Source organism: Oncorhynchus mykiss, chromosome 29, assembly GCF_057628025.1.
Source record: "Oncorhynchus mykiss isolate SJ-2025 chromosome 29, ASM5762802v1, whole genome shotgun sequence".
NCBI lineage: Eukaryota > Metazoa > Chordata > Actinopteri > Salmoniformes > Salmonidae > Oncorhynchus > Oncorhynchus mykiss.
Window position 1 is genome coordinate 11470510 of NC_143050.1, and position 10129 is coordinate 11480638.

Below are 10129 nucleotides of genomic sequence, written 5' to 3' on the forward strand. Positions count from 1 at the left end.
TTACAATGTTAATTAAGAACATGAAAACAAATGGCAAGGACAAAGTGATTGGCACCAAGGAGCTAATACCTGATTAAACAGTCTTTGGCGAAGATTAACTTCTACTGCCAATTTGGCCCACTCTTCAGCTGCAAACTGTTACATTTCTTCAGTGTTGAGTGGGGTCATCCACTAACTGCCGTTTTCAGATCTTGCCATAGGTTTATGATTCAGATCTGGACTCATCGCTGGCCACTCCAGTGTTTATTCTCAAACCATTCCTGGGTGCTTTCAGATGTGTGTCTGGGTTGTTGTCCTGCTGGAAGACACACACGAACTTCAACACAGACCCATTTGTTGGTCTCCAAAACATCTTGATAATCTGCTGATTTCATAATGTCTTGCACACATTTAAGGCCCCCAGTACCAGAGGCAGCAAAGCAACTCCACATCATTATCGAACCTCCCCCATGTTTGATTGTAGGGAGGGTGTTATTTTCTTTGAATACTTATAGTGCTTCTAGCATTATACTGCAAGATAAACAATATGGGTGGCAGTTCAGTCCAGTATCTTCAGTGAGATTTATAGCATGGTAAATAACAGATTAGAAATTCCTATAATTAACCAGGGATGTTATTTATATATAAAAAGAAAGGGAATTAGATTACAATGTATATAAAACTTAGTTTCAAGACCTCTATGTGCAAGCCTTGTTATGGACATTGCTATCTGAATATCAACGGTATTGTCCAATGGTAGATTTGTGCAAACAAGTCACACAGTGCCCCCAGTGACAGGAGTCAGGACATAACAATCAAATCAAATGAAATAAAATGGTATTGCATTTGTCACATGCGTCGAAATACAACAGACTTCGATTTTACCGTCCACTTGGGTTGTTATATTCTCGCGAGACTACACAAAACCACGTACCATCACTGTGCGGAATTTCCTTTATTCTTCACATAGGAAACTGGATATCATGGCCGAGATGTGTCTTTGGTGTTCTGTAACCTTTCCCATTGACATTGTAAGGTTAAGACTCTCTTCAACTTTAACGTGTCTGTTGTAAGCGGTGTAGGGCCTTTTTATCTGGTAAGTTTAAACTAAATTGTACGTATTAGATCGTGTTTTTCATTCTATCGTCACCATTGTTGCGGTTACCCAAGCATCATGATCGCTCGCTAGCAACTGACAATTCTCAATTACTCTCTAGCTTGCTATGGCTGGTCATCTGTTTCGTATAATGCAATTGAAAGTTTATTGTTGTAGTTAGGCATTATATTTTATTTGACCAACAAACAGTTTTGATCGCTCAGATCTTCTATTCTACTGCTATTCTACTCGATGTGTCAAGTATCACTGTCTAACGTTACACCGTCTGACACGTAACGTAAAATCGATAAGAAATTATTAGATGATCCGATTAATGTAATTGTGTGCCATATTCACGGATATTAAATAGTGTTTACAAGGGGAAACGTAGTCATTTGCACAACTGAATGCTTTCATCCGAAATGTGTCTTCCGCATTTAACCCAACCCCTCTGAACCAGAGAGGCTGCATTGATCGACGCCCAGGGAGCAATTGTTGTGGGGATTAAATGCCTTGCTCAAGGGCAGAACTTCAGAACCTTGCCTGCTCGGGGATTCGCGCAAGCAGCTTTTCAGTTATTGTCCCAACGCTCTAACTGCTAGACTACCAGTCACACATAACTATATAGCCGTATACTGTGCTGTTCTGACGATGTAGGCTATGATCGGCTCTAGTTTAGAGCTGTTGTTTTGAACATGGCCTCAGCCACAGACCACCTGTCTAACATGTCCTCTTCTTATTACTGTATTTGGTTCCTTTCCAGCTTTCAAGGTCTGTACTCCTCCTCCTGTCCCACAATGCTTTATCAGCAGGCCTTAATGTCTGAGAGTGAGCCTGATAAACCCAGCCTATTGTAGCGGTCATTAATTCCATTCAGCACTACACACATGGTTAGCATGGGCCTATATATCAGGGATGGTGGGGGGCCCCAAAAAATCAGTACGTACACCCATACACACACACAACCGTATTAGGGCCCGGGGCCCTAAGCAAAATTTAGTTGCCCCCCCACCTTGCGAGCAAAACATTTTAACAGACCTGCAATTCTACACATTTTTTGCCATGAGTTGTAGAGAAAATATTGCAGATTTAAAGCAAGTTTGCTGCAATTCTACACATTTTGCCATCTGGTAGTGAGAAGATTTTGCAATTTCATAAGTTTCATGCAATTCTATTCATTTTGCCATTGGGCAGAGAGAAATGGGACATTTTACAGCTAATATCTTGCAATTCTACACATTTTGCAATTGGGGGGGTTGATCAGCGGGCCTAGAGGAGGTCGGATCACCAGTTGCCCATCTCAGCTCTATAGCATTGAACTAGCCTACATTTCAGGTCGTGTTCTGTAGTGAAGACTTCGACCTCCCTGGCACATTTGTCCAGACTGCTTTCTCAAATAGCATGCGAGAATAGAACACTAAAACAGAACACAACACCATATCATCTGCCAAGTAGTGAAACATTGACTCTCCCCAGTGGCGCAATGCTGTCAATAAACAAGCTGTTACCCTTGTTTTGACTAAGGCTGTCAATAAACAAGCTGTTACCCTTGTTTTGACTAAGGTTGCTTGCTGTCATTGGCCACTGACTCAAGCATGCACCTGGAAGTTTTCCCATGATTATCTGATATTGTTTCTTTGCAATGAGCATGTACACTGTACTTTTAATTACAAATAAAATATTGATTTAAAAAAAGTTTTTCTGGGTTGTTGAAATTTGATATTCTCTGCCTCCTCTTAAGGTCCAGTCCAATCTTTTGTCAGGTTGGATTCATCTGAACACTACCTCATTGTCAGCCATAAGAGTCGGCCTTCTGAAACAATGTCCAGATCAGGCGATATACCAGGTAGGGCTGGGGGGCAGTGAGAGTGGGCATTACAGTGTTGTGTACTTGTTTTTAAATGGTGATGTTATATGTAAACATATGCTTCCAACACATATAGCTCATCATTTTGTGTATTTTGAGACCATTTTGAGTGATTTTTAGAGTTTTAATCCTTCATTCCCCCCTCAGCCCTGGAGTCTGGGACCTCAGAGGGGCAACTGGGAGGCCTGTCCCTACCTATTGGCATGACCCGCCGTGCCATGAGCTATGATGACAACATGGAGGCGCCCATGTCGCCGCCTCCCTCTGATATCAACATCAACAACCTGTGGGCAAAGAGGCCTGTCGTCCCACCCAGGAGGTTCCGTCATCAGGCTGAGGTAGATGCCACACTTCCACTTCTCTCCAGCCTCAGAGTTCGGATGGTGCTGTGTCTGTCCGTCAGTGGAGGCTGCTGAGCGGGTTGATGGTTCATAATGGGTGGAACAAAGCAAATGGAATGGCATCAAACACATGGAAACCATTAGTTTGCTGTATTTGCTACCATTCCGCTCCAGCCATTACCGTGAGCCCGTTCTCCCCAATTAAGGTGCCACCAAACTCCTGTGCCGTCAGTATTCATAAAGCGTCTCGTGGTAGGAGTGTTGATCTAGAATCAGGTATGTAAACGTATTCATTAGATCTAAAAGGTAAAACTGATACTACATCAGCCCTCGTACTCTGACACGCTGATGTGTGTATGTGATGCCATTCTACTAGGCAATGTACAGATCCTGTTGTATTGCTACATTACTATAGTTAATATGTACTGTATATACAGTGCATTCGGCAAGTATTCAGACCCCTTGACTTTTTCCACATTTTGTTATGTTACAGCCTTATTCTGAAATGAATTAAATCGTCCCCCCCCCCCCCCCCCCCCCCTCAATCTACACCCAATACCCCATAATGATAAAGCAAAAACAGGTTTTTAGATATGTTTGCAAATGTATAAAATAAAACTGATAACATTTACATAGGTATTCAGATCCTTTACTCAGTACTTTGTTGAAGCTGTATTCGGGGAGTTTCTCTGCAGATCCTCTCAAGCTCCTTTAGGTTAGATGGGGACCGTCGCTGCAAAGCTGTTTTCATGTCTCTCCAGGGATGTTCGATCGTGTTCAAGTCTGGGCTCTGGCTGAGCCACTCAAGGACATTCAGAGACTTGTCCCGAAGCCACTCATGCATTGTCTTGGCTGTGTGCTTAGGGTCGTTGTCCTGTTTGAAGTTGGACCTTCACCCCAGTCTGACGTCCTGAGAGCTCTGGAGATGGTTTTCATCAAGGATCTCTGTACTTTTCTACGATTTCCCTCGATCCTGACTAGTCTCCCAGTCCCTGCTGAAGAACAACCCCACAGCATGATGCTGCCACCACAATGCTCACCGTAGGGATGATGCCAGGTTTCCTCCAGATGTGACGCTTGGCATTCAGGGCCAAGGAGTTCAATCTTGGTTTCATCAGACCGGAGAATCTTGTTTCTCATGGTCTGAGAGTCCTTTAGGTGCCTTTTGGCAAACTCCAAGTGGGCTGTCATGTGCCTTTTTACTGAGGAGTGGCTTCCATCTGGCCACTCTATGCTCTCACATGCAGTGTCAACTGTGGGACCTTATATAAACAACTGTGTGCCTTGTCTAAATCATGTCCAATCAATTGAATTCACCACAAGTGGACTCAAATCAAGTTGTAGAAACATCACAAGGATGATCAATGGAAACAGGATGCACCTGAGCTCAATTTCAAGTCTCGTAGCAAAGGGTCTGAATACTTATGTAAATAAGGTATTTCTGTTTTATTTTTAATACATTTCAAAAATGTCTAAACCTGTGTGCACTTTGTCCTTATGGGGTATTGTGTGTAGATGAGGGGAAAATATTAGGAAGGTGTTATTTTTTATTTTTTTACTCTGTGTCTATGACCCCAGGTGACCTATTCATGCAAATGCTCCTCTAACTGCCTCTGATCCATTGGTGTGTTTTTTTCTTTTCTTTTCTTCTCATTTTTAAAGGAGGATGAATCTGGAATGACCCTAACCCACGCTGCGCCTTTTGACCCTGGCCACAGGCCAAATATGCCTGTCGTGGTGAAGGCCAAATCATCCTCCGTCATCATCAACTCTCTCATGACCAGTAAGACTTTACCATGATCGTGAACGAGGGTTACTGTATTGGTAGTGTATTAACCTCAGCATGACCTATTCCAATCCTGCTGCTCGTTAATGGAACACTGATGAGCTTTTATTTGGATTGTAATCAAGCTCGTTTTGGATAACGTTAGGCTGTCTGTCTCAGCGGAGAAACACGTCCTGCTTTAATACAGTATGTTTTTTTCCAGAGCAAACCCAGGACAGCATGTACAGGTTTGAGCAGCAGGCTGGGCTGAGAGACACTGGGTACACCCCCCATAAGGGCCTCACTGCTGAGGAGACCCGCCACCACCACCGTATGCCTGAGTCATTCCAAGTGGGTCTTTATTTTATTGCTTAACGGGGCACAACTTTATTTTCCGGGAGCCAGATAATAATGAACAGAAATATACATCCATATTTTTATTAGATGTATTTTCCTTCATGATAGGTTTGATAAAGCATCAACAAAGTGAAATCAGTGAATCCTCAAAATCTCAGTTAGCAATCTATGTCAAGGAGGAGTGATTCATAAGGTTTTTACTGTTAATAATATTCTTCACACCATGTTATTTTTTCCTTGATGTATTTCCTGTAGAAAATGAACATTCAAACTGTGGATATGGGAGCGGGACATAAGGGAGGACATGAGGACAAGCAAACATCATCTGCTCAGTCCACCCCGAATAGCACTCCTCAGAGCTCACCTAAACAGAACCGCAGGTAAGTGCAACCATGTCCTCGTTACCATTTATTCATGGAAATATGCTGTACTTTGACACAGGACACCAAATAAACTCAGCGAAAAACGAAACGTCACTTTTTCGGGACCCTGTCTTTCAAAGATAATTTGTAAAAATCCAAATAACTTCACAGATCTTCATTGTGAAGGGTTTAAACATAGTTTCTCATGCTTGTTCAATGAACCATAAACAATTAATGAACATGCACCTGTGGAACGGTCATTAAGACACTAACAGCTTACAGACAGTAGGCAATTAAGGTCACAGTTATGAAAACATAGGACACTAAAGAGGCCTTTCCACTGACTGAAAAACACAAAAAGAAAGATGCCCAGAGTCCCTGCTCATCTGCGTGAACGTGCCTTAGGCATTCTGCTAGGAGGCATGAGGACTGCAGATGTCCGTACTGTGAGATGCCTAAGACAGCGCTACAGGGAGACAGGATGGACAGCTGAATGTCCTCGCAGTGGCAGACCACGTGTAACAACACCTGCACAGGATCGGTACATCCGAACATCACACCTGTGGGACAGGTACAGGAAGGCAACAACAACTACCTGAGTTACACCAGGAACGCACAATCCCTCCATCAGTTCTCAGACTGTCCGCAATAGGCTGAGAGAGGCTGGACTGAGGGCTTGTAGGCCTGTTGTAAGGCAGGTCCTCGCCAGACATCACCGGCAACAACGTCACCTATGGGCACAAACCCACCATCGCTGGACCAGACAGAACTGGCAAAAAGTGCTCTTCACTGACGAGTCGCGGATGTGTCTCACCAGGGGTGATGGTCAGAGTCACATTTATCGTCGAAGGAATGAGCGTTACACTTAGGCCTGTACTCTGGAGCGGGATCGTTTTGGAGGTGAAGGGTCCGTCATGGTCTGGGGCGGTGTGTCACAGCATCATCGGACTGAGCTAGTTGTCATTGCAGGCAATCTCAACGCTGTGTGTTACAGGGAAGACATCCTCCTCCCTGATGTGGTACCCTTCCTGCAGGCTCATCCTGACATGACCCTCCATCATGACAATGCCACCAGCCATACTGCTCGTTCTGTGCGTGATTTCCTGCAAGACAGGAATGTCAGTGTTCTGTCTGGTCCAGCGACGAGCCCGGATCTCAATCCCATTGAGCACGTCTGGGACCTGTTGGATCGGAGGGTGAGGGCTAAGGCCATTCCCCCAGAAATGTCCAGGAACTTGCAGGTGCCTTGGTGGAAGAGTGGGGTAACAACTCACAGCAAGAACTGGCAAATCTGGTGCAGTTCATGAGGAGGAGATGCACTGCAGTACTTAATACAGCTGGTGGCCACACCAGATACTGACTGTTACTTTTGATTTTAACCCCCCCCCCCCCCCCCCCTTGTTCAGTTTGTCTGTTGAATATTATGTTCATACACATATTTACACATGTTAAGTTTGCTGAAAATACACGGTTTACAGTGAGAGGATGTTTCTTTTTTTGCTGAGTTTACATGTGCCCTTACTCACCTTATCTAAATGAGCATGAGTATGAAGCCTATTCAGCAGCCATTGTAAAGTGGTTGACCATCTGGTAATTCTCTGTGTTCCTGGCAGGGGCTGGTTGTCCAGCCAGAGCTCGACAGCATCTGTCAGTAGCTCAGACCTCAGTACCAGCTCTAACACCAGTGTGGACATGGGTGAGGGGGGAGGAGCAGTCGAACGCTGGGGTATCTTTGGACCACGTCCGGTTGTTCAGAAATCCACTACCGACCCAGGTACTGACCACACCATTAATGGGATTTGGGGAGGATGATATTTTACATGTTTTCATTTTGCTTCCTCTGAACTGTAATCCTGTTGGTAGATTGGCTCAATGTTCTTTGAAGTGAATTACACATTAATAAGATTGTTTTTACATGGTCGTGTACTAAATCGGTACACTTGATTTTCATTGTGTATCAGACATCCTTATTTATGGTGAATTTGTGCATTCAACAAATTATTACTTTATGAGATGTTCATAGTCTAGGTTGAGTTTGTCATGTTGTCATTGTTCTCCTGTGTATTCTCTCCAGGGGGTTTTGCTCTCCAGTCATACCGCGGGGCCCAGAAGCCCACCCCCATGGAGGTGATGAAGGCTCAGGCCACTCGGCTGGCTTATGACCCTGCTGTTAACCAACAGGCCCCTCCCAAGATGGAGATCCCCACCACGGAGAGCAGTAGACTGTCGGCACGGCCACACAAGCTCAAACCTCGAGACATAAATATCCTCACGCCCTCAGGTTTCTGAGACGTACCATGTTGTCACTACTCCTTCATTTTGTAGCTGGTCTACCATCTAGTCCAAGGCTCTCCAACTCTGCTCCTGGAGAGCTACCGTCCTGTAGGTTTTCACTCCAACCTGATTCAGCTTAACAACCAGCTAATTATTGGAATCAGGACAGTGGCGCTCCTGGAACAGGGTTGGAGAGCCCTCTGGTCTAGACTATTCTCTCCCCACTTCTATTATTTAACACCCTTGTTTTGCCTCAGCCTTTTGCCTTGTAATAGAACCGTGTATATTGACTTTGTATGTATGGTCCGACTGTGAAGATGTTCTGATGCATGGTGTTGCAAAGTGTAACTAACTCTCACTGTTTTGACAAAGACTGTAAAAGTCCAAATGTGTTCATGGTTTGGTCATTCAGTTGGCTTGTGAATCTCATTCAGAAGTACACTATCACCAGCTTTTCATTGTCTGTAGATTTCTGTACGATGTAATGATTCACATTTGTCATGTCTTCAAGAACATTATGGTGATTATTGTTCACCCTCAAGGAAGTGTTTTTCTTTCCGTGTATCCGCATTCCTGCTGTCAAGTCGACCGTTTTGAAGTTGAAACACTGTCAGTAAAACCCTGCAACAGAATGTTAATAACGTTGCATATTAATCAGAGAACTGTTACTATTTGACTGACCCTATTCAGGTATTTTCACTTTTTTTATATATAGAAAAAGATCCATATATATACCTCACCTGTGGTCTTTGTTGTAAATATCTGATTAAATTACAATGATAACTACAGTATAAAAGTATGGTTCCATCTTCCAGGATTTGACTGAACCATCAACCTTCCAGAAACAGTGGAAAGATGGTCAGCACTGCAGAGGTCAAAGAACCTGCCGGTGAAGGATGGATTTTAATTGGGATTTGGAAATGTATCTTTTGGTCAATTTCATAACTGTTTCTAGGTCAAGAATAGTTACTGATTGACAGGAATGGAAACCTGCAGCTGTTACACTGTGATGGTCACGTCTTCAGCAGATACTAACTATCGCCAGTAGGTGGAATCCCACTCTTTGTGACAGACACCATCTGCACTGTGGCTGGACAACTCACAGGCTGCAGATCTCGGATTTAATTTAACCCTGTACTGTATTGCTATGTCAGCCTGTATCTGTTCCCCTGACTGATATACTGCCCTGTGAGATTCCCTCGTGTTTACTAATTGTTAATGAAGCCGGTGAATATCAATAGCTCAGTTGTTCATGTAAAGCAAATAGGCACAAACAGCCAGTCAGCTGATATTCCCTCTATGCTTTAACATACTGGGTTTCCTCAGCCCCCCATGGCATCATTCAAAGCCACCCTTCTTATTGCCACAGGCACAACCCATGCCTTCCAGTAATCATTCCCGTTCCCCCACCAAATCTCTCCCAGAGTGACTGCATAGCATGTCATTTCCTACACCTACGCGGTGAGCCCTGTGGGATGTCTGGTGTTGATCTGGAGACAGCGGCCCACCCTCGCCTCGGCCTGCTGCCCAGCCAGTGACTGAGCATTCTGCTCTCTGACTTGCTGTTTGTTATGGAGCAAAAACTCTGTGGGCCACACCAATATATCTGGGGGAGAAGGCGATCATAGTAAAATCTACACAAAGGAACTCTCGCCCGAAATCTTGATGCAACAAGATACATTTCTCTATTGGCTGTCACTTGGATTCAAAGGCTTTTATGACGCAGTGGCTCTTAACTTTATCTTCAAGAATCTCTTCTAGATCACCCACACAAAGTTAAGCAATAGTTGGAATTGTCAGTTTTGATGGGTACGTCAGCACACCATGACATCACCATGGGAACGTTCATGGGAAGGCTTTCCCTTTCATATTAAAAATATATGTTCTTTAGCAGCTTTGATCCAAAGTGACTTAGAGTCATGTTTCATTCCTATATTTATTGTCATTGATGAAATTATTTTATCAACTACAATATAAATACACACAACTCAACACACTCACCCAACACACTCAACAACACACTCACACAACACACTCACCAACACGCTCACACAACACTCAACAACACACTCAACAACACGCTCACAC

The 10129-nt window shown here is 43.9% G+C and overlaps 1 protein-coding gene across 1 annotated transcript; it reads left to right on the top strand.

Annotated features, from left to right (window-relative positions):
- Nucleotides 1–805: 805 nt before the first annotated feature.
- LOC110510204 (putative monooxygenase p33MONOX) lies at nucleotides 806–8837 on the top strand. The gene is made up of 8 exons (XM_021591580.3): nucleotides 806–1075; nucleotides 2817–2921; nucleotides 3090–3280; nucleotides 4946–5066; nucleotides 5272–5399; nucleotides 5661–5785; nucleotides 7381–7541; nucleotides 7842–8837. The coding sequence occupies exons 2-8, from the start codon at nucleotides 2897–2899 to the stop codon at nucleotides 8054–8056; spliced, it is 966 nt and encodes a 321-aa protein (XP_021447255.3). The 5' UTR covers nucleotides 806–1075; nucleotides 2817–2896; the 3' UTR covers nucleotides 8057–8837.
- Nucleotides 8838–10129: the final 1292 nt, after the last annotated feature.